This window comes from Lepus europaeus, chromosome 5 (assembly GCF_033115175.1).
Source record: "Lepus europaeus isolate LE1 chromosome 5, mLepTim1.pri, whole genome shotgun sequence".
Classification (NCBI taxonomy): domain Eukaryota; kingdom Metazoa; phylum Chordata; class Mammalia; order Lagomorpha; family Leporidae; genus Lepus; species Lepus europaeus.
The window spans coordinates 91,017,556-91,042,309 of record NC_084831.1 but is presented as its reverse complement, the minus strand read 5'-3'; the positions used below and the strand labels follow the sequence as shown (position 1 = coordinate 91,042,309).

At 37.5% G+C, this 24,754-nt stretch overlaps 1 protein-coding gene across 1 annotated transcript in view; it reads left to right on the top strand.

Moving 5' to 3' along the window:
* The window catches only part of DPYD (dihydropyrimidine dehydrogenase), a 1,003,571-nt gene that overhangs the window by 789,137 nt on the left and 189,680 nt on the right, over positions 1-24,754 (top strand). The window contains exon 19 of the mRNA XM_062191802.1: positions 10,854-10,996. Coding sequence (XP_062047786.1) covers positions 10,854-10,996 — 143 coding nt within the window. The remainder of the gene's footprint in view (positions 1-10,853; positions 10,997-24,754) is intronic.

The following is a 24,754-nucleotide window of genomic DNA, read 5'->3' as shown; positions in this document are numbered from 1 at the left end:
TATATATATATTTACAGGTAAACTCTTTACATTTATAGGCAAAAAAACATTGCCAAGCATATTTATTTGGGAGGGACTGAAGCATATATAGTATTATGGAAATTTTATAAATGTCCTCCTATTCAAACCCTGCTATGAATTTTATAGTGACGTTGTAGACTAATTGGTTTATTGTTGTAATACATTATTTAAGCACATCACCCTGCCTTTTTTAAAAAAGAAGATATTTACTTTTTTGTCTATAGGGATTGAGAGACCTATTTTTTATTATTTTAAAAGGCAGGAAGACACAGACAGACAGACAGTGATCCCTCATCAGTTGGTTCACTTCCCAAATGCCAGCAAAAGGCAAGACTAGAGCTGGCTGAAGTCAGAGCCAGTACCTCAGTCAGAGTCTCTCATGTGGGGACCAATGACCCAACAACTCTCTGTCTCCCAGGTTGCACATTGATAGGAATCTGGAATCAGGTGTAGAGCTGGGATTTGAACCCAGACACTCCAATAAGGGGTGTAAATATCACAAGCACTGGCTTTAACCACTGCTTCAAATGCCCACCTCAACCCTGCCTTTCTTAAATACACATGGTTTCCTCATCTGTAAAATTGGGATGACGGATTTCTGACATACTAATGCTGTGAAAAAATAAATAATATGTGAATAATTTAGCAGACCAGCTGGGCAACTGAGATGTAACAGGCTCTCAAAGTTATTTCAGTTTAGCCATAAAAATGATACATTGACATTGGCTTTGAACTTTAATTTTGTTTTATCCTATGAAGGCCAACAGCAGAAAAATTATAAATGTCTCAAAAATCTGAGTACTCATAACCCAGAAACACTGTATGAGGACTCACGTTGGATCCTAGTGGTATGGGGAACTGAATAGTAAGGAAGAAACTGAGTTAGAAATGAGATAAAAACTGAGTTAACATTTTATGGCCGGCACTGTGGCTCACTTGGCTAATCCTCCATCTGTGGCTCCGGTACCATGGGTTCTAGTTCCGGTTGCTCCTCTTCCAATCCAGCTCTCTGCTCTGGCCTGGGAAGGCAGTGGAGGATGGCCCAAGTGCTTGGGTCCCTGCACCTGCAAGGGAGACCGGGAGGAAGTTCCCGGCTCCTGGCTTTGGATTGGAGCAGCACCGGCCGTAGTGGCTATTTGGGGAGTGAACCAACAGAAGGAAGACCTCTCTCACTGTCTGTAACTCTCTCTCTGTCTCTCTCTCTCTCACTGTCTAACTCTGCCTGGCAAACAAAAACAAAAACAAAAACAAAAAAAAACCAAAAAACAAAAAAAAAACCTGAGTTAGCATTTTAAATCTTAAATACCAACTGATATCTTAAAGCTACTTATGATTTTTTTTTTTAAGATTTATTTTATTTATTTGAATGACAGAGTTACAGAGAGAGGTAGAGACAGAGAGGTCTTCCATCTGTTGGTTCACTCCCCAGATGGCCGCAATGGCTGGAGCTGAGCCGATCAGGAGCCAGGAGCTTCCTCCGGGTCTCCCACACAGGTACAAGGGCCCAAGGACTTGGGCCATCTTCTACTGCTTTCCCAGGCCATAGCAGAGAGCTGGATTGAAAGAGGAGCAGCCGGGACTAGAACCGGTGCCCATATGGGATGCCGGCGCTTCAGGCCAGGGCTTTAATCCACTGCACCACAGCGCCAGCCCCATACTTATGATTTTTTATAACTCTAAATGTGCATGATTTCTAAATAAAGACATACTTAAAAATTGAATATTAGTAAATAAAAAAATTCACTGTATGTTTTCTTTTGTTTGTAAGTTTTAGATCAAATAACACAATGAGCACATTACACATATTTATAAGTTTTAGTTTGCCCCAGCCAATTATAAATAAATTTATAAAACTCTACATTCTTTAATTTCCAGAAAGAGATTATGTATCTGCTGTGGGATCTACCATGGAAACTAAGGCAACTTGGAAATAATAAGAATGTACCTCTTTGAATAATCCTTTGTATTTTAGCGTGTCTTTTCTCTGTGTAAACATGTCTGCACACTGGCTTTATTTCTTACTGAATGTCCTCTCTGGCCATATTGAAGAATGTGCTTACTGTACTGTTTCATTAAACTGCTGTGTTATCGGGTAATTGTTTAAACATAATGCCATAGCACTATCAAAAGGAAAGGTGAACTAATGGCATTTGCAAATGTCAGGGATTATCTTAACACTTTTATTATAGTTTATAAAAAGTAGGTTCAGGGCATTTCATGGCAATTATTTCTACAGAAATTGGTTATTTAAATAAATTGCTAATTATCTGAAGATGACAGTATTGAAAATGCTACTAATGAGTTGTTTAATAAGTGTAGCTTGTGGTGGCCACCTACAGGTTGAAAATAGAAAGAACATATAGATTATGCTGAGTGAAGTCCATATATATTTTCCCTCCAGTAACAGATTTAAAGACATCAAGCTCTTCATGCCATTGTTGAGTCTCAGACAGTGTAATGAGTTTCTACATTATCCATAGCTTATGTTTTTTCCTGATCAAATTCCACTTTGCCACTGTAATTCTCTTTTTCTGATCATCCTTGAATATTTTTGTCAGTTGTGATAGCTAGTATAGTTTTATAGTTTATCATCCAAACTGGGATACTTTCAGAGTAAAAGAGAATGCTGTTTATAATCACATCATGTAATCACAAATAAGTACAGGTATAATAAACTGGGTATCTCCTGGGCAAACTAGACCATATGGTCATACTAGTTTATGGCAATTATTTTAGCTCTAATTTAATTCTACCCAACAATTAATATACTGCTAATTTACATAATGCTAATGTTCTTGGTTTTATCATACCTGGATAATATATACTTATTAGTTATAGAAATGTTAACTCTTTAAAGCTTACCATAAGGAAGAAACAAAGCGTTGTGGTTAAGAACATGATATTGGTAGGGAGGTAGGCCTGGATTCAAATTCGGAACCCACAGTCCTTAACAGTGTGATCTTGAGGGTGTGACTTTTATCCCTGATGAATCTCACTTCACACATTCATAAAAACTTTAGACAGAAATAGCTATTTCATTGTAATACCATCAGGACTGTGTATGCAAAAATACATAAGAAAATAGCTGGCCCCAAAAGAGAAAGCACCCAAAAGAGAAGTCCTTATGTTTAATAAATTTAATGTTAAAAATTTTTCTTAACTCATATCTAGGAGATTAATACCATTAAATACCAAGTGTTCATCCCTATGTGTTCATAGCTGAATAACTGGTCAATTTTCTGGTTTGCCAGTAATTTAACTTGTATATACTATGAGCCAGGGACTATGCTGAGCACTTTCAATGAAACATATAATGTAATTCTCTCCATATGGCTGTAATAGTATTGGTATTAGTGTCCCTGTTTCACAGGTAGAGGAAACTGATGCCTTAGGAAGTTACAAGCTTGCTCAAAGTTATGATAGTACAAAGCAACTGAGCTGAGACTTAAGCCTAATTGATTGGACTTTAGTACCTGTGCTGTTACCATTAGGCCAAACCGATAGTGGTTTCCTAAGTAAAGATGCTATAAGAAGGCTCTTTTGCCGCACTATCACTGAAAAGTGGGGACTTTCAAATCACAGAACTTTGATTTTTAATCATATTCTAACCAATTTTAACTAAGATGTGTGACACTGGGCAAGTTACTTATTCATGTTGAGCTTCCATTTCTTTATACACAAAGCGATAGTGACAGAGTCTACCTTCACCCAGTTGAAAGGGTTAAATAACACACAAATCATGAACCCTACTCTAGTCTCTGCCGTGGGGAAGTCACTCTTCCCATTAACATCAGCTGACACTTTCAGAAAGGAAAACAGCCCCTCATCGGTGCACTATTAATTTTATTGCATTGAATTAAAATGCCTGATTTGTATTGGGCACTCAGTTATGGAATATGAATTGACTGTGAACATATGGAAGGCATAATGTAGCAGGTAAGCATAAATATAAAAATAGAGATGGGAAATCATGAAAATTTAACTACAGTTAAAGCCTTTTGATAAGAAAATGTTCAGTTTTTAAAAAATAAAAAACAAAATAACAGTATAAAACTATTTCATTTTTGTCATTTATTCCCTATAGATTTTATATCTCTACATATACCTTAGGTCCTTTTAGTGCTTCACTTTCTGGTTGATTTATGCTAATGTTCTCAGAGGACCTTAATCCATGTGTAAAGATCTATTTTTAAATAGCTGTGCTTCACATTATTTATCAGTATATTAGCTTCATTAACATTTTAAACTTGTTTCAATAAAGTGTAAATTTGTTGGTGCTTGATTTATGTGTTATGTGTATTTCATAAAAATCAATCTCTCAACTCTTAAATCCTTGATATTCTTGATTTGCTAACATTTTCTTTCTTCTGGATGATATGGGAACTAATAACAATTAGGCAGTCAAAGTTCAATTTCTAATGAATTTGTTATCCACTTAATTCATTATATTTTAATTAATGTAAGCAAATTAAAACTACATTTTCTTTTTGTATACACAGTGAGCACGAGTGAGTATTATAACCCAATTTCTGTTTTATTGCCAGCTAGAGCTATTATCAGAGAGTTTATTGTGGACTCAGTTCTTACAATTAATTGTGTAACAGTAGCTGTCCTAGGAGTCAAATGATTAGGGAAAAACAAACAGAATTAGACTCAATTATTCAAAATTCCAGTTATCCAAAATTAGCATATGTTCCACACTATCTTGCCCATTAAAAATTCCTTTTCTCTCCAAGGATTTAGTCATGCAAAGTAAATCTTTGCCTCCTTTTCACCAATAAACTTGAATTCTGATGTTGTCATTAAAAATCCTTGTATATTGCTTTAGTGCATGGATTTTTTATTGCCAAAGAAAATTCTTAAATGTATTGACATTTACCTTTGAGATTTCTGCCTTTGGAGTCAAAGAAACCATATCAACATTATGATGCTACTAAATGACAGCTGTTGGGAGAAAAAGGAGGAGCTTGTACAGTTTTCTTAAGGTTTCAGAGAATATAAAGTTCTATCATCATAGGTATAGCACTTTTGTCTCGAACTTGAAAACAGGTTTCATGGGGCACGCATCGTGGCTCAGCAGGCTAAGCCACCACTCAGGGCGCCTGCATGCTATATTGGTGTCCCAGCTACTCCCAGTTGGAGTCCCAGCTACTCCATTTCTGATCCAACTTTCAGCAAATGTATACTGAGACGCAGCAGAATATGGTTCAAGTGCATGGGCCTCTACCACCCACATGGGAGGCGCCTGACTTTGGCCTGGCTCAGCGCTGGCTGTTTTGGCCATATGAGATGAAAGATTTCTCTCACTCTCTCTCTCTCGTTTTCCCCAGTTCAAGTGGATAAAAATAATTAAATAATCATTGCATCATCAAACACAAACAATACAAAAGGTAATATTAATATAAATTAAATAAATGCTGTCTCTGAAATCTATTGTCCTAGAGGCTAGCAGAGATTTATAATAGAAACACTTCTACACTTCTTATTATGCTGTAGCCTGATACATATAAATGATAAATCATTTAATCCTAAAAGAACTGTATGAAGTTGTTATTATAATTCCCATTATTTTATAGATGAGAAAATTGAGATGCAGTGAGATTATGAAATGTTCACAAAGTTACACAGCTTCTGAGTAGTAGAGCTAGATTTGAAACTCCACAATTATTTTTCTGATACTGTGACTTTTTCATCTTTAAATAGGCTTCTTTCTAGAATTCATAATAATAGTGCTTACAATATATATGATATTCAAACAAGTTTGGTTGTTTTTCCTTATGGAACATTACTACTCAACAAATAATTGGCTTCAGATAATTTACCTTGGAACAACCTCTTAACATCATAAGGGCTGATATTTTAGGTTTCTATCCTGGGTGTATGGTTAGAATACAAACTAATTAACCAGAAAAAAAAGCCATGGGTGCTTAATAAATATTTTGTGGATTGACACATGAGTAAATGAATGGATAAAAAGACTGAGAAAGAATCCTGAGTAACTCATAATACATTAATGCATACACATTAACATAATTATAGCTAATGGTAAGAGTTTTAAAATAGTTTCATCAGAATCACGTTGATTAACTTAATTGAAAATCACTGGCTTACCAAATTTTTTTTTTAAACATTTCTTTATTTATTTGAAAGAGTTACACAGAGAGAGAAAGAGAGGCAGAGAGAGAGAGAGAGAGAGAGGTCTTCCATCCACTGGTTCACTCCCCAGTTGGCCGCAATGGCTGGAGCTGCGCCAGTCCAAAACCAGGAGCCAGAAGCTTCTTCTGGATCTCCCACATGGGTGCAGGGGCCCAAGGACTTGGGCCATTTTCAACTGCTATCCCAGGCCATAGCAGAGAGCTGGATCGGAAGCAGAGCAGCTGGACTCGAACTGGCACCCATATGGGATGCCGGCACTGCAGGTGGAGTCTTTACCTGCTATGCCATAGTGCTGGCCCCTCAGATGGTTTTCTAAAACATGAGTGAATCCAAAATATTTTGTGCAGTTTATCAAAACAGACCTATGAATTCAACACATTGATTTGTGTTTCCATTGTGACTACATGGAGAGCCTAGGTTGATTTTAGATCAAAAGTTCACCTACTCCACCATCTATTCCATTATTCCATGACAATCACTTCAGTGCAAATCAGAATTCTTGGCAGCAATGTCACAACTCAAAGATACAGTTACTTCTTCATTTCTTTGAACCTGCAGCTTGTTGCAAAACGGGAGGACTTAGAATGGCTTGATTTTTATTGGAGTGTTTCACACAGTTTGAAACAGAATGGTTTGATAGGACTGAATTTCCCATCAAGTTTTTGTGGTTACAGTCATGTAGATGCAGGCTTAATTTAAATCACATGTTCATTTAAGCTTATAGGATTTTAATTGCTTGAATTAAACCTTATTGTTTTCCTAAGGATAGAGTCCACATAACATTCTTCAAGCCTCTGAAACTGGCTTCTTTATCCCTAATCTTTGGTTTAAAATCATTAACCACTGCAGCATTAGTAAAATTTCTAAAATCTTTACCTCAATAACTGATCCTAGAAATCTTTATGCACTTTAATAGGGAATTGATATAAATATTGCTTTCCACCCACAGTATAAATTTTATCTTGACTGTATTATTTCTCTCTATATATATGTCATTTAACAATTTAAAAAGAACTTTATAAATATACCTTCAGTTTCCTTCCAGAAACTTTTCTTGGTGATGAAAATCATTTTTAAAACCCATTCCCTATAAAAATGCAGAGAACTGCTAGATTATATTTCATTTTAAATCAGCTTAGTTTTAAAAAAACACACAAATGATCTTTACAGTGAAGGAAAAAAACATGGAATATATTATGAGCCAGCCACAGAAGGGTCCATACCTTCACTTTTGGATCACATTTCCTCAGAGAAAATAATTACGCTTAATTTTTAGAAAGATATCTTTATTAGTTTGAAAGGTTTTCATAGTCATTAGGTAGATTAGTTTTATAAAAAGAAGAAAAACGTGATATAGAAAATGTCGTATTGACCTAATTGAACATCTTCAAATGCCAACGAAGATTTGCTGATGTTTTTTAACACCTGTGTAATAATCTTGCCCTTTAAATGTAACTGGTTAAATTTTTAAAACTGTGTCCTGGGATTTTGTCATTTGATGTCCATTAATATCAACTGAAATATGCGGCCAAATCCCTGTATACCACTTTGAGATTTTACCCCTTAGTGTTAATGATAGTCTTCTAACAGTGCAGTTAGAAATAAATTATTTATCTGCTGAGCTCAAATTTCCTTTAGTCCCTGGGGTCAACTAAATAAAGGGAAAAAGAATCCCAACATTTCTTTATTACTTCAAAGTAACATGTATGTAAAGAAGCCCTTAGCTTAGTATGTGTTGAGTATGTCATTTATGCAGAGAGTACTGTATGTCTGCTTAAATGTTTAACTTGTAGATTTTTAAAATGCTTTCCTTTAACTTTAATTCTAACTTAAATTTCTTTTTAGTATATCTAAAGATACGTGTATGAGCATAAATGTGTATGTGTGTTCTAACAATAAATTCTTCTTTCCAAGGTGTTAACTTTTCTATGGTTGAGACACAGAGACCATGAAGAAATCATTGATCAATATTTTGATATAGAAATAGAATCTTAATATCCAATTTCTCGTGTGTCCTAACTTAATTCTTTATATTCTAAGTGTCTCTTATGGAATCCTTAAGTATCAGCATTGACTATGAAATATTAACATCTAGAGGAAGTTAATAGCTGTGGAAGCAAGTAGACATTCCAATAAACATTTTGATGTTTAACATAAAAGCATCACTTATACATAAGTTTAATTTTATCCGAAATGAATAAGATCAGAAAAAGGAAGCCACTGATTTTTAAGACTGTTTTTTAAAAAGAAGTCTGAAGTTCACAAAAAAAATCTAGAATGTACTGTCTACAAAAATACATCGCATCCCCTGTCATTAGCTTGCTCCACTGGAGTGGTGATTTGTTACAGTTGATGAACCTGCATGCATGCATGATTATTGCCACACAAACTCCATACTTTATATTAGGGTTCACTCTTGGTGTTATACATTCTATGAGTTTAAACAAATGTATTTTTTTTTTGACAGGCAGAGTTGCTGAGAGAGAGAGACAGAGAAAGGTCTTCCTTCCATTGGTTCACCGCCCCCCCCCAAATGGCCGCTACAGCAGGCGCTCTGTGCTGATCTGAAGCCAGGAGCCAGGTGCTTCTTCCTGGTCTCCCATGCGCGTGCAGGGCCCAAGCACTTGGGCCATCCTCCACTGCAGAGAGCTGGACTGGAAGAGGGGCAACTGGGACAGAACCGGGGCCCAACCCAGACTAGAACCCGGAGTGCTGGTGCTGCAGGCAGAGGATTAGCCTAGTGAGCCACAGTGCCGGCCAACAAATGTATAACAATAAGCATTATCATTTCATCTGCCTAGTCATCCCTTTCTCCACAATCAACCATTGATCTTTTTATGGTCTCCATTTTTTTTGCTTTTTCCAGAATGTCAGATACTCCTTGGCTTAACAAGGGATTATGTCATGATAAATCTTTCATCATATGTTGAAAATATCTTAAGTTGAAAATATACTTAACGTCCAACTCCCTAAACATCACAGCTTAGCAATGCAGTACACAATAGGGTCCTGGTTGTTTACCTCCATGATGGCATGGCTTGCTCCACCACCCAGCAATGGGAGAGAGGATTGTGTTATTGCTATCTGGGCAAAAGATGAAAATTCAAAAATTTAAATATGATTTCTACTCAATTTTACATCATTGTAAAGTAAAAAAAAAAAACTATTAAGTCAAGCCATCATAAGTTAGGGAACATGAGTATTTGCAATCACATTCATGTGGCCTTATTAGATTGAAAGACTGATTTTAAGGAAAGCTTAGAGTCCTTCCTCAACGTGAGCCCTCCAGTGAATATACATTGGTAATACTGTTGATTATGCTGGTGGTGGTGGAGATTATGATGAAGTACTCACCACTTGAGGCTGAACTAGTTCCTTGTTTGTGTTTGTGGAGCTCTGATTTAAGGCAATGCCAAATTTTTACACAAATAGGCATAGCTTTAGCTAAAAAAAAAATCTATTTAAAGGACCACTGACGTGACTGAAGACCAGAAATATCAAAATTTTATACCTCTTTTATGAAAAAATATTTTTGCTCAGGGATGTCTAACATTTGAGGCCCTGAAGTAGCTTTAGTACAGTATATTCATTTTTTGATTGACACTATCAATCTCTGCAGTTTTCCTGACTACTAGGGAATTACATACTGATATGAATGTAACATATTGATAATGTATAGCAAGTGAAAATATAAAAAACTAAGCACATGCATTCTAATTACTGTCTTTTAGTAAATTATCTTTAACTTGGTTAAAACTGTCTAATATGTGAAAAATTAGATTAGGCTCACTCTGTTTCTTCAAATTGTGGGAATCAGTGGAAAAAGCAATCTGGAATGTGTAAGTTCCTCAGCACCTTGCTTGTTTTTGCACTATCTGTATTCACACCAGCTGCTTTATCTTGTGCAGAAACATAGCAGAGCTGTATGTCTATTTATGTACTGTATTTGATTGTTTTTCTTTTTCAAAATCTGCTCCTCCTCATTCTTTTTAAAACAGATGCTTGAATGTTCCATACAATCTTTTACACATTACTGTATATCAGATTGTAAATGCATATATTTTATGTGAGAGTTCTAGAGTTGCTATACCCGTTTGAATAGCCTATCTGCATTCGATCATATCCTCAAAGTCCTTAAAATAAATACACACCCTCTGACAAATTAACATACTTTGAAACATAACATTTATACATTTTACATGTATACATATTAAGTAAAGAAATTTGAAATGTGTCCAATACAGCACTGTCATTACATTGTGGTAAATAAGATAAGCCAGGGCCGGCACAGTGGCTCACTTGGTTAATCCTCTGCCTGTGGCGCCAGCATCCCATATGGTCGCCGGGTTCTAGTCCCGGTTGCTCCGCTTCTATTCCAGCCCTCTGCTGTGGCCTGGGAGGGCAGTGGAGGATGGCCCAAGTGCTTGGGCCCTTTACCCATATGGGAGACCAGGAGGAGGCACCTGGATCCTAGCTTTAGATCGGCGCAGCGCACCAGCCACAGCACACCAGCCGTAGCGGCCATTTGGGGGTGAACCAACGGAAGGAAGACCTTTCTCTCTGTCTCTGTCTCTCACTATCTAACACTGCCTGTCAAAATAAAAAAAAAAAAAATAAGATAAGCCAGTATGCTCTCGCTGTCAATGCTAACTGTGAGTTATTGTCATCTTCTACAGGCACAGCAATCAGACCTATTGCTTTGAGAGCGGTGACCGCCATTGCTCGTGCTTTGCCTGGATTCCCTATTTTGGCTACTGGTGGAATTGACTCAGCTGAAAGTGGTCTTCAGTTTCTCCACAGTGGTGCTTCAGTACTCCAGGTAGTACTTGTGTTTGTCTTTTATTAGAAAGCTCTGCCTCACATATACATACAGACAGCAAGTACATTCATTTATGGCCTCCTGAGAAAGAGGTAGTGCAGGATCAAAATGGCAGTACTCACTAAGTTCCTCTGGTGTGTCTAGAACAATCCAAAGGTTCACTTCTTATCCTACTGAGGCCTTGAATATTTTTCTTATGTGTATACTTACTCATTTGTTTATATGATAAATGCCATCAGGTACCAAAATCCATACTATACTACCAGATAAAAAACAAATATGTAAGGTAATCTGGGTAAAAAAGAAAAATCTCAAAATGAAGTTATAGCTAAATCAAAGGTAAGGCCAGTACACCCTAAGTGTACCATAAGGTACTCAAGAGATCATAAATTTTGATTCTGCAGTTACTGGAAAAATATAAAGGAAATTGGTGTTCAGCTTCTTGTAGTACAAAGCTGAAGGAAATTCTTCCATTGTTTGAAAAAGAGATGTTTTGAGAGGTAACAAATTGTGTTCTTAATATCAACTCCATAAATAATAAAATTAGGTTATTTTAAAATTATTTATATATTTGTTTTCATAATGTTACTCAACATGGACCTAATATTTTTAGTGCTTGTTAAGCATAAGCATTTTTCTGGGAGGCCAGATATGCAGCTTTTGTGTCTAACTTGACCCATTGATAACATTTTTTATCTGACTAGACTGAGAAATCTCAGGTAATACTCCATTAATATGACTTCTTACTACCTAGCATTAATGTTAATTGAAAAGCAGAGAGTTTACCCTCATTTACATTCTGTGGCAAAAATAAAAGTGGAGTGCAAATATCTCAGGCTACTTTGACAATCATAATTAATATTGTATTATGCTTCCAATCTAAGATAGAAATACTACATATCAAAATGCAAATGGAGTCAGAATTATGCCTCTAAGAAAATAGAGTAGATTCGGTTTTCTTCGTTTTCTCAATGCTTCTCACTAAATATACTAAAAGTCCTTAGATAGTCATATAAAACTAATATACAAAACTCTGAAAGGTAGAGAGAAGTCAGACTGGTTAGGGATCTCAAAATCCAGGGAACAGCACAGAAGGTGCCTGCATTTTTGTTTGGCTGTTACCTTATGTATCCCACACTTGGAGCAAAGAATCCCAACAATCCAGAAGCAACCATAGGTTCAGAACAAAACAACCTGCTCCCTCTGGCCAAAGAACCAGGGAAGGAGGAGCCTTGCAAAACAAAATGTTTAGTTAATAAAAGCTCTACTGCAGCCAAAAACCACAGATGAATACTGTATTCCCACATTTATCCATGCAAGCAAATTACAAGTCTTAGACCTCCATCCTTACCAGGTAGCCCCCAGTCCCCACAGAACATTAATGAAGCTCTCTCTTGTGGGAGGCTTGGACACACACTGCCTCCTAAAAGTAATGAAGTATACCTCCTTCTCCTCTCTAGGTTGAGTTATAGGAGGTCCAGGGAGAGTTAGGCCTTTCATCACCAACCTGTGGTAGAAAAGTACTCACCTAGCCTCCTCCCCATGATGTCAGTGAAGGCCAAGTGCAGAACAGTCACAAGGCATTCTTGTGAAGCCTCACATCCATTGAGTTATCAATAGAGGCTTAGTGTTACTCTTTCCCAAAAGTCACAAAGATCCATGACCTGGGCTTCTATCTGAAAGTAAGGAGGTAGTGCCCTCCCCTTCTTCTGCCAAGTTAGTGTTAAGGAAAGGCTGCCAAAGAGACAATTCAAACAAAATCAACAGTTTCTTAATCCAATACCTAAAATGTCAAGATTTCAATTGAGAATCACTCATACCAGGATCCATGAAGATCTCAAGTCTAATGATTAAAAAAGTATCAGTAAATGCCAATACCATGATGACAAAAATGTTAGTATTATTGGATGAAGATTTTAAAGTAGTCTTCATAAAATGCACTACAAGCAATTACAAACATACCAGAAACAGATGAAAACACCCTGAACATGCAAAGAGAAGATAAAACAAATGGAAATGATAAGATTGAAAAATTCAGTAATGAAAATACAAAAACTCAATGTGCTCAACAGAATAGAGAGAACACAAGAAAAATAAAAAGCAGTCAACAAGATGATAGAGCAGTAGAAATTAACCAGTCTGAAAAACAGAGATAAACGTATTGAGAAAAAGAATAAACAGACCCTCAGGGACATGTGGGGCTATAACAAAAGATTTTACATCTCTGTCGCCGGAGTCCCAGAGTAGAGGTGAAAGGAGATGGGGATGAAAAGGAAATGATGGCTGAGTAGTCCTCAATTTTTTGCAGAAGCTACAGTGTATAAAGAAGCCAAAGGAATCCCAAATGGGATAGACCATCCCCCCAAAATCATACCAAAATACATCATAGTCAATCTTCTGAAAATTAAAGACAAAGAAATTGGAAACACTTCGTGAGAAATGAAACCTCTTGTATACAGTAGACAATTCTAATGATGTGAATTGTTTCATCAGAAGGTATAAAAACTTGAGACAATTTTTTTCCCAAACCGAAAGAAAAGAACTATCAACTTGGTATCCTGTTCCTTCAAGCATGGAGAGGAAATCAAGACATTCTCAAGAAAAACAAGAAGATATTCTCATTCTGAAGAAAAACTAAGAGAATTCATTGTTAGGAAACTTTAGCTGAAAGAATGCCTAAATGAAGTTCCTGAAGAAAACGATGATAGAAGGTGGCACTTTGGGAAACCAGAAAGGAAAGAATATGGAGTAGTTTCTTAAAAAAAGAACCTAGAAAGCCGGTGCCGCGGCTAATCCTCCGCCTTGCGGCGCCGGCACACTGGGTTCTAGTCCCGGTCGGGGCACCGATCCTGTCCCAGTTGCCCCTCTTCCAGGCCACTCTCTGCTGTGGCCAGGGAGTGCAGTGGAGGATGGCCCAAGTGCTTGGGCCCTGCACCCCATGGGAGACCAGGAGAAGCACCTGGCTCCTGCCATCGGATCAGCGCGGTGCGCCGGCTGCAGCGCGCCTACTGCGGGGGCCATTGGAGGGTGAACCAACGGCAAAAAGGAAGACCTTTCTCTCTGTCTCTCTCTCACTGTCCACTCTGCCTGTCAAAAATAAATAAATAAATAAAATAAAATAAAATAAAATAAAATAAAAAAAGAACCTAGAAGATAGCAGATTTTAAGACATTAGTATGATGTAAATTTATTTTTATGAACACATACAAATGTGTGGATGTGAGGCTACAAATGGGTTGAATGGGTTCCCAATGCACTACAGCTCAAGCCAAACATATGATCATGGGAAAGTCACACATGAAAGTGAGGGTTGTGTACTGTCTACACAGCACTGACAGTAGCTGCTGCTACAGAGTATTTCCACAATCTATCCAAGAGTGAAATAATTTCATGCTTTTCCGATTGACATCAACTGTGGCATGAAGGATGAAAATGTAGCTAAAGTCACATGCCTAGTTCTGGTCACAAAAGCCAATACTGTTCTTCTTGACCATGCTATCAGTCCCTCCTCATAGGAACTATAGGTTGGATTGTCAGTAAAATAAATCTTTCACACCCACTCAAAGCTCATGTGTTCAGGCTACAATTTACTTGTCACAATTAGGTTTCAAAGAAGAAATGTGAAAATATGAATAAATAAATCACCAGACTGTGTCCTTAGGGCAGCTGTAGATGCATGCCCAGTGTGTGAACCCCTGTGTAAACCAAGAGTGTTCAAAAAATTTATGGAAAATGCATGTTATGGAAAAGCTATGCATGAACTTCAAAAATTGCATCAAAATGAACACTTTTTCATTCTTTTTTTCCTGCAAATTTAAAAAAAAAATTTGTGTATTCTCATAATAATGTGTGGTGAAATCATTATTCAAATTTCAGTCTCAGGCTTTTCAGAGTCACCCAAACTATCTTCAGAAAATGAAGGCTGTTGTATTCCGTATATGCATGGACACTGAAACTGAACTAGTACAAGGACAGTTCTGGGAAGAGGCCTTTGTTGTGTACCCTGTGATTTCTCCAGGGAAGTCTAAAGTTCTGTTGCCTCTTTCTCTCTCCATGGACTCTTGCTTTGGTGTTTTCTGAACTTCTGGCCAGCACGTGGTTGTCATGACTTGGGCCCATCCCGCATAGTGATCTTTTAGCTCCAGTTCCTATATGAAGTGTGTCTGTTGGCTCAGAGGCCCATGGTCCTACTGTAGGCAATTGTTTTGGCCATTTCATATGCAGTAGGAATATAATAAATTAATTCATTAAATTAACGTGCTAAATGAATGTGCTTCAGTTACACTAAATGGCCCTTGTGGTACAGAAACCCATTACCCCTTCAGATCTGGCTAGAAATGGTCCATAGACGTTCTATCTATGCATAATGTTGCCTCCAATATGATTTTATTTACAATGTAAAGTTCTAGAGCTAGCACTGTGGCACAGGGTGTTAAGCTGCAGCCTGAGATGCACCTGAACTCCAGTTTAAGTCCCAGATACTCCACTTCTGATCCACTTCCTGCTAAGTCTGGGAAGGCAGCGAAGGATGACCCAAGTACTGGACCGCTTTTCACTCGTGTGGGAGACCAAGGTGTATTTCCTGACTCCTGGCTTTGACCTGGCCCAGCCCTGGCTGTTGCAGCAGCTATTTGGGGAATCAGCCAGCTGATGGAATATCTTTCATTGTCTCTCCCCTTCTCTGTCACTCTGCCTTTCAAGTAAATAAAAATAAATATTTTTAATTGTAAAGTTCTACACAGAGACTTTTACTAGTAGAAAAGTATAATTTTTCAAGCCTACCATTAACTTAAGTCAGATTTTTAACTGGCCAGAAAATATTTTTTAATCAATCTTAGCTAATGTAGGAGCTAAAATCAGTATTAAGATATACTTAGGGTGATCATGAATTGAAAAACACTTACATTTATAATTTTGGCTCAGCATTTCAATGGGGTGGAGACTATGAAATATTTCTATGTCTTTTCCATTGTAACAGAATTTCACCCTGCTCAACTTGGTAATTCTGGGTTATTCTAACCTTTCATTTTCTATACTTCTGGGTTGCTGAGTATTATTAGAAAAATTTCAAGTAACGCTGCCAATTGGGTTTCCTCCAAATTCACAATACTTAGTGTCAGTCGGGCTTTGGGTACTAGTCAGCATCGTTTTTTGTTCACAAACTTCCAATCACTCTAACAGTTAGTTAAACTCTTTTTCATATACCTCAAAACCCTAAACTTCTCCAGTGTCACCCTCCCATTTCTCTGATACCGTCAATTCAGTGGCTCTTGTTCCCTTCTTTGGTTGTATAATATTTATGAAATCTACTTTTCTAACAAATTTCACTCAAAAATGAAGTATATATTAACAGACTGCATACTTTAAAAGACATTTAATGAGGCAAATGAAGTGTATTTACATATCTGAGTGATGGTGCTGACACACTAAAAAATAGAAATAGAAGTAGTGGGTACAGAAATAGCAATAGAGGATGTAGATATTTGGCACAGTGAAGTCACTACTTGAAATACTGGCATCCCATATAGGAGCATCTGGTTCAAGTGCACATTACTCCACTTCCAATACAGCTTCTTACTAATGTGCACCATGGGAGGCAGCAAGGGATAGCTCAAGTGTTGAGAGCCCTGCCCCTCATTTTGGAGACCTGGACTCAGTTTCAGATTCCTGGTTTTGGAGAGTGGACCAGAGGATGCAAGAGCTCCCCATTTCTATCTTTCAGTCTCTCTTTGTCTGTCCTTATACTTCTCAAATAAAATGTAAGTCTACATATATTTTAAAAGAACATAAATCTCTTACTACCGTCTCTTCAAGTATACCCATCACATAGATAGACTACGTAGACAGATGAGTTCACTACCAGAATAAAGTTTTATGCTCAAAGTAGTAATTTCAAAATTCAGTTTTAAGTGGATCTATGTGTTGGAAAAAGCCATATGACTTAGCAAAAAGTACTGATAGTTTTAAAAATAGCTAAATACTTTTAGTAAGTTGGATAATAGGTTGGAGCATGCCTTCATTATTAATGTGCATCCCAGAGAACCATTCATTCATTCATTTATTTAGTAAATATTTTGAGAGCCTACTGAATGCTTGGCACTACTGTGATAATTTGGAATAATTCTGTGAATAAAACAGAAAAAAAAAGTGTTACCTCATAAGGCTTATATTCTTCTGAGGGGAACAAGAGAATATATAGTAAATATGAAACAAAGTAAACTGTCTGGTGTGAAAGAAGATGATAAGTTCTGTGGGGAAAATTTAAAATTCACTGAACAGGTAATGTTTATATAAAAACTGAAGATGGTAAGTTCAGGGAAATTTTCATTAGATTAAAAAAAAACTAGTTTATACCTTCACTTGCTTAAAGTTTTGCTGAGAATTTAACTGAAATATGCAAACCATAAAATATTGTAGGCCACTTTACAGTTCATAAACTGAAATGACAGGATGGGCGTTTTAGCACAGCATGTTAAACCACTGCTGGGGATGCCTGCCTCCACTTTAGAGAGAGTGGGATTGTGTCCTGCAGCTTCCAATCAGCTTCCAATCCAGTTTCCTGTTATGGGGCATTCTAGGGGGCAGCAGATGATGTCTCAAGTGCTTGGTTACCTGCCACCAACATAGGAGACTTAGATTGAGTTCCTGGCTCCTGGTTGCAGTCTGCCCCAGCATTGGCTGTTGCAGGCATTTGGGAAATGGCCAAGCAGGTGGAAGTGAACACGTATTCTCTCTCTCTCTCTCAATAAATAATAAAAAATGATAAGTAAACATTAAAAAAACCCTGAAGTGCCTAATAGGGTTTCAGATATTTTAATGGGCCACTTTTGTTTTTTTAAATGCTTCTTAGCATTTTTAGAAATTTACCATTTCTTAGTAGAACAGTGTCTTTACAGTTTATTTCTAGTATCTTATTCTTTAATATGCTTTGACAATCATGTTAACATTTTAATGGTAAAATGTCCTGTTTCCTTGCCTTAAAAATGCTTTGCTGAACTGTTTTTTGCTACCTCTGTGAAAAGTACCATTGGGATTTTCATTGGGATTGCACTGATTTTGTGGATAGCTTTGGGTATTATGCACATTTTTACACTTTAGCAGTAGTAATCCTTCCAATACATAAACATGATGTATCTTTCCATTTATTTGTGTACTCATCAATTTCTTTCATCCATGTCTAGTTTTCAGCATACAGATATTTCATCTCTTTAGTTAAGTTTATTTTTTTTAAATGTGTATTTATTTTTTGAAAGTCAGAGTTATCGAGGCGGGAGTAGGGAGAGACAGACAGAGAGAGATCTATCTGCTGGTTCACTCCTGCAACGGCCACAATGACCAGGGCTGGGCCAGGCTGAAACCCAGAGCCAGGAGCTTCATTCAGGTCTCCCAAATGGATGGCAGAGGCTCCAACACATGAGCCACATTCTGCTGCTTTTCCCAGGCAATTAGCAAGAAGCTGGATCAGAAGTGGAGCAGCTGGGACACAAACCATCGCCTATATGGGTTGCCAGCATTGCAGGTAGCCACTTCACTGGCTATGCCACAACACTGACACCAAATTTATTCTTAAGGGATTTTTTTTATTTTTTTAGTGCTATTGTTAGGTGCTATTGGTTTCTTGGTTTCTGTGTGTTGATTTTGTATTTTTTAACTACAGAATTTGTTTATCAATTCTAGTTGTTTTTTGATAGAATCTTTGAGATTTCCTCTTTAGAAGACCCTATCTTTTATAAAACAAACAGTTTAACTACTTCCTTTCTGATGTGGGTACCTTCTATTTTTTTTTTTTTCTTGCCTAATTACTCTGGATTGGACTTCTGGTACTATGTTTAATAGAAGTGAGAAGAAAGGATACCTTTGTCTCATTTATTATCTTACAGGAAAAGACTTCAAATTTTCCTCATGGAGTACAATATTAGCTGTGTGCTGTGATGTATGGACCTTACTGTGTTAAGGTATATTCCTTGGGGCCAGTGCTGTGGCGTAGTGGGCTAAGCCTCTTCCTGCAGCACTGACATTTCATATGGGCAGCTGTTCATGTTCCAGCTGCTACTCTTCTGATCCTGCTCTATGCTATGGCCTGGGAAAGCAGTGGAAGATGGCCTCAGTGATTGGGCCCTTGCTCCCACATAGGAGACCAAAAAGAAGCTCCTGCCTCCTGGCTTCTGATTGGCCCAGGTGCAGTCATTGTGTCCAACTGGGGAGTGAACCAGTAGATGAAACCCCTTTCTCTTTGTCTCCCCTTCTCTCTGTGACTCTACCTCTCAAATAAATAAATAAATAAATATTTGAAAAAGGTACATTTCTTCTGTGTCTAATTTGTTGAAACTCTGTATCATGAAAGAATGTTGAATTTTGTTGGATACTTTTTCTGCATCTATTAGATGATCATGTCCTTTATTCAGTTAATGTGGTATATCACATTGTTGATGTCGACGGCTTAAAGATTTATTTATTTATTTGAAAGTGAGATTTACATAGAGAGAGAAGGAGAAAAAGAGAGAGAGACAGAGAGGTCTTCCATCAACTGGTTCACTCCCCAACTGGCCACGACGGCTGGAGTTACACTGATCTGAAGCCAGGAGCCAGGAGCTTCCTCCAGGTTTCCCACACAGGTTCATGGGCCCAAGAACTTGGGTCATCTTCTACTGCTTTCCAAAGCCATAGCAGAGAGTGGGATCGAAATCTGAGCAGCTGGGACTAGAACCAGCGTCCAACTTGGATGCCGGCACTGCAGGTGGTGGTTTAACCCATTATGCCACAATCAGCCCCTCTTTTTTTTTTTGTTTTGTTTAAACACTTATTTATTTATGTGAAAGTCAGAGTTGCATGGAGAAGAAAAGAGAGAGAGAGAAAGAGAATGTCGAAGGTTAAACTGTCCTCACATTTGAGAAACAAATTTCACTTATTCAAAATAAGTGATCCTTTTAATTTGATGCTAAGTACAGTTTGGTATTGCTTTTTTGATGAAGTTAGTGTCTATTTTCATCAAACATGTGGACCTATAAGTTTCTTTTCTTGTATTTTTTAAAGATTTATCTATTTGTTTGAAAGAGTTACTCAGAGAAGCAGAGAGAGAGAGGTCCTCCATCTGCTGGTTCACCCCCAAAATGGCTGCAATGGCTGATCCAAAAGCCAGGCAGGGACCCAAGGACCTGGGCCATCCTCCACCACTTTCCCAGGCTGTAGCACAGAGCTGGACTGGAAGTGGAGCAGCCAGGACTAGAACCAGCACCCACATGGTATGCTGGCACCACAGATGGCGGCCCCACCTGCCACACCACACCACCTTCTTTTCCTGAAGCGTCAGTTGTAATGTCTCCTCTTTCATTTCTGATTTTATTTATGTGAATTTTTCCTTAGCCATCTCGGTTAAAGATTTGTCAGTGTTGCTTATCTTTCCTCAAAGTAACTCTTAGTTTTGTTGTTATTTTCTGCTGTTTTTCTAGTTTCTGTTTATTTCTGCTCTCATCTTTATTATTTCCTTCATATATTAACGTTGACCTCATTTGTTCTTTTTGTTTTTTGAGTTCCTTGAAGTGAATCAATTTTTAAAGAAATAGAAAAAAGTCTTAATTTGGAACCACAAAAGACCTTGAATATCTAAAGAAATATTAATCAAGAATATGTTGAAGGCATCATACTTCCTGATTTCAAATTATATTACAAAAATATATAAATCAAAACAGTGTGGTACTAGCATAAAACAGAAACCAATTATCAGGATAGACAGCCAAGAAATAAACCAAGGGGGCGGCACTGTGGCGTAGCTGGTAATGCCACCACATTAATAGGCAGCATTCCATATGGGCACCTGTTCAAGTCCTGGCTGCTTCACTTCCAATCCAGATTCCTGCTAATGCACCTGGGAAAGCAATAAGGATGGCCCAGCACCCACGTGGGAGACCTGGAAGAAGCTACTGGATCCTAGCTTTGGATTGGCTCAGTTCTAAGTGTTGTGGCCATTTGGGGAGTAAACCAGTGGATGGAAGACCTCTCTTTCTCTCTGTCTCTGCCTCTCTAACTCTGTCTTTCAAATAAATAAAATAAATCTTAAAAAAAAGAAATAAACCCGTTCATATACAATCAACTATTTTTTTTACAAAGGCACCAAGAAGCACATAAGGTGAAGGATAATCTTTCCAGTTGAGAAAGCTGGGTATTAATATGAAAAGGAATGGACTTGGACCCTTATCTTGCAATGTCTACAACAATCAGCTCAAAATACAGCGGGAAATTTCTCAGTCATTGGACACATCAATGATTTTTTTGGATAGCACCCAAAACCATAAGGAACAAAAGCAAACATAGGCAAATGGGACTTAATCAAACTAAAAATCTTCTGCACAGCAAAGAAAACAATCAAGAGAGTGAAGAGACTGCCTATTGATTAGGAAATAGTTTTCAAAATACTTATCTTTGGAGGGCCTATTAATATCCATATATATATATGAACATCAAATAATTCAATAGCAAAACTAACAGGAAAAATATACAAATACTCAGATTAGAAAGTGGGCCAAAAAGCTGAATAACTATTTCTTTAAAAATACTCTTATAAATGGCCATCAGGTTTATGAAAATACATTTATAAATGGCCAGCCTTATTAATCATCAGTTAAAATGCAAATCAAAACCATAGCTGTGATACAAATGATAAGTGTTAGCAAGAATGTGCAGAAAAGGAGTCCATATATAGTATTAGTAAGAATGTAAATTGATGCAGCCAAAGTGGAAAACAGTATAGATAGATATGTAAAAAATTAAAAATAGAGCTACCACATGACCCAGCATCCCTATTCTGTGTAAACACACAAAGGAAATTAAATCAAAACCTCATAGACATACTTGTATCTGAAAACCCATTTGGGTTGTAGTACTAGTTACAACAGCCATGATGTGGAAACAATCTGAATGTCCATTAACAGCAAAAGGATAAAGAAATGTTACTCACTCACTCACTCACTCACTCAAATAATAGAATATTGAGTCTTAAGAAAAGGAGATCTTGCCATTTGTGACAAGATGAATGAACCTGGAGGATACTATGCTAAATGAATTAAGCCAGACAAAGAAAAACATTGTTGAATTTCAATTATATGTGGAATTTAATCTTTAAAAAAAGAAATTGGGGCTGGCATTGTGGCTTCATGGATAAAGACACCATCTGTAACACCAGCATCCCACATGGTTGCTAGTTTGAGTTCCAGCTGCTCCACTGTCAATCCAGTTTCGTGCTAATGGCCTGGGGAAAGCAGCAGAAAATGACCCAAGTCTTTGGGCCCCTGCCACCTACATGGGAGACCTGGAAGAAGCTCCTGGTTCTTGGCTTCATCTTGGACCAGCTCTGGCCTTTGTGGCCATCAGGGGAGTGAGACAGCAGATGGAATCTCAATCTCTTGCTATCTCTCTCTCTCCCTCTCTCTCTCTCCCCCACACACACCCTGCCCTGTAACACTGACATTTGGATAAATAAAGAGATCTTCAAAAAAAGAATTCTAACAAATAGAAACAGAATAAAGCAATAGTTATGAGAGATCAGAAGACTACAGGGAGGTGTGGTATGAGAAGATAGAGTTCAATGTGTACAAAATTATGATTATGTTGGATGATTTAAGTCTAGAGATGTATACTATAGCATGAGGACTGTAATTAATATTGTTTTATGTACTGGAAATTTGCTACAGTAGTACAGTTTAGGTGCTCTTGTCAACAAAAACAACAAGCTATGGGAAATGAAGGAGAAGTAATTGGCCCGACTATAGTCAGTAGTCATCATTGATCACATAGATGAATATCAAAGCATCATGTCACAATCTTTAATACATACAATTTTGAAATGCACCAAAAAATCCTCTGCAATAAATTCTTTATAAAAAAAAAAAACAACTAAGGGATTAGCTAGGATGTAGCTGGAGTACTCTAGATCATTGCTCTAGTATAATGTTAGAGTAAAAATCAGTATTAAAACAGAACCGGATGCAACACTCTGGTCTAGAAGTAAGAACTCAAAACTGATTATGGGATTGCATTCCTGGGTAGCTGTTCTTATAACTTTTTTAAAAAGATTTATTTATTGATTATTTGAAGGTCAGAGTAACATAGAGAGAGAAGGAGAGGCAGAAAGAGAGAAAAGTCTTCCATCCGCTGATTACTCCCAAATTGGCCACAATGGCCAGAGTTGGTCAGATCTGAAGCCTAGAGCCAGGAGCTTCTTCCAGGTCTCCCACACAGGTGCAGGGACCCAAGGACTTGGGCCATCCTCCACTGTTTTCCCAGGCCATAACAGGGAGCTGGATTGGAAGTAGAACAGACGGACTTGAACAAGCGTCCATATGGGATGCTGGCACTGCAGGCAACGGCTTTACCCGCTATACCACAGTACCAGCCCCACTCTTAAAACTTTTTAAGTCAACTCAACTGACTTTTAATTTATTTGAGTTAATAACTTTGAAATCCCTTATTTTTCATCTTATTTGACAGATTTTTATAATGTGCAAATTAAAGTTATGAAAAGGACAGGTAAAAATTATCAGTAGGTTTCAGGTACTGAAATTGATAAATACTTCCTTGTTAAATTATATTTTCAAACTCTTTGTAAACTCTTGAGATCTTAAAATCTTTTAGGGAGCATCTCCAAAGAAAATGAATTTGTTTCTGATTGCCTAATAGTTATTTATGAGGTATTGGTGAATAACTTTAATTATTTGCCTTTAAAACAGTTAAGAGGCAGAACATAAAAACTTAGGGAGTTGTATTACAACCAAAACCCAGAGTTAGTTGATTTAGTCATAGGTTTTATGATAAAATGTACGCCTCATCTATTGAATACAAATAGAGAATTTTCATACTGTGTTTTTTTCCACTAAATGACTATCAGTTTCTATAATTTAATGTTATTGCCATTACAATTCAATCTCTTAAGGACTTTGTTTTGGGACACAAGAAATTATAGAAAGTCAACAATTCATTCATTCATGTGTAATATTTCGTGTGCCTGCCTTTATTGAGATTTTATGTGTGTTTTTACAAAAGTTTCATTTTAGTTTGACACTAAAGTTAATACAAAATCCTGAAGTACAACAGAAAGAGGAAATGCAGTGGGCATTTGCTCTGTCATGGTCACAAGATGGTTACTTCCTGGCCTCAAATACACAAATCATGGGCCAGCACTGTGGCATGGCAGATGAGGCTGTCGCCCGCTGTGCTGGTATTCCATATGGATGCTGGTTTGAGTGCTGGCTGCTCCACTTCTGATCTAGCTCCCTGCTAATGTGCCTAGGAAAGCAATGGAAGATGGCCCAGATCCCTGTGCCACTGCACCTGAGTGGGAGGCCTGGAAGAGGCACCTGGATCCTGGCTTCAGATTGGCCCAGATCTGGCCATTGCGGCCATTTTGGGAGTGAACCAGCAGATGGAGGAGCTCGCTCGCTCTCTCTGCCTCTACCTCTGTGACTCCATCTTTCAAATAAATATGTAAATCCTTAACACACACACAACACAAATCAATTTCAAGCAATAAAGCTGTTCTGATGGAGCTAGTTCATGATCAATGGAATTTTTAATGTGATCAGGAAGTGTATCAATTTATTAAAATGAGAAAAAGAAGTGATTGGACCAACCTGATGACACTGTTCCCACATAAGTGCAGCTGTATTGCCAACATTATCTCTTGGTCATAAGGTACACTGAGACTTTCATGACTGAACTTCATTGAGGAATGTGTTTAGGTGATAAATAGTTTGCGTATCATATTCT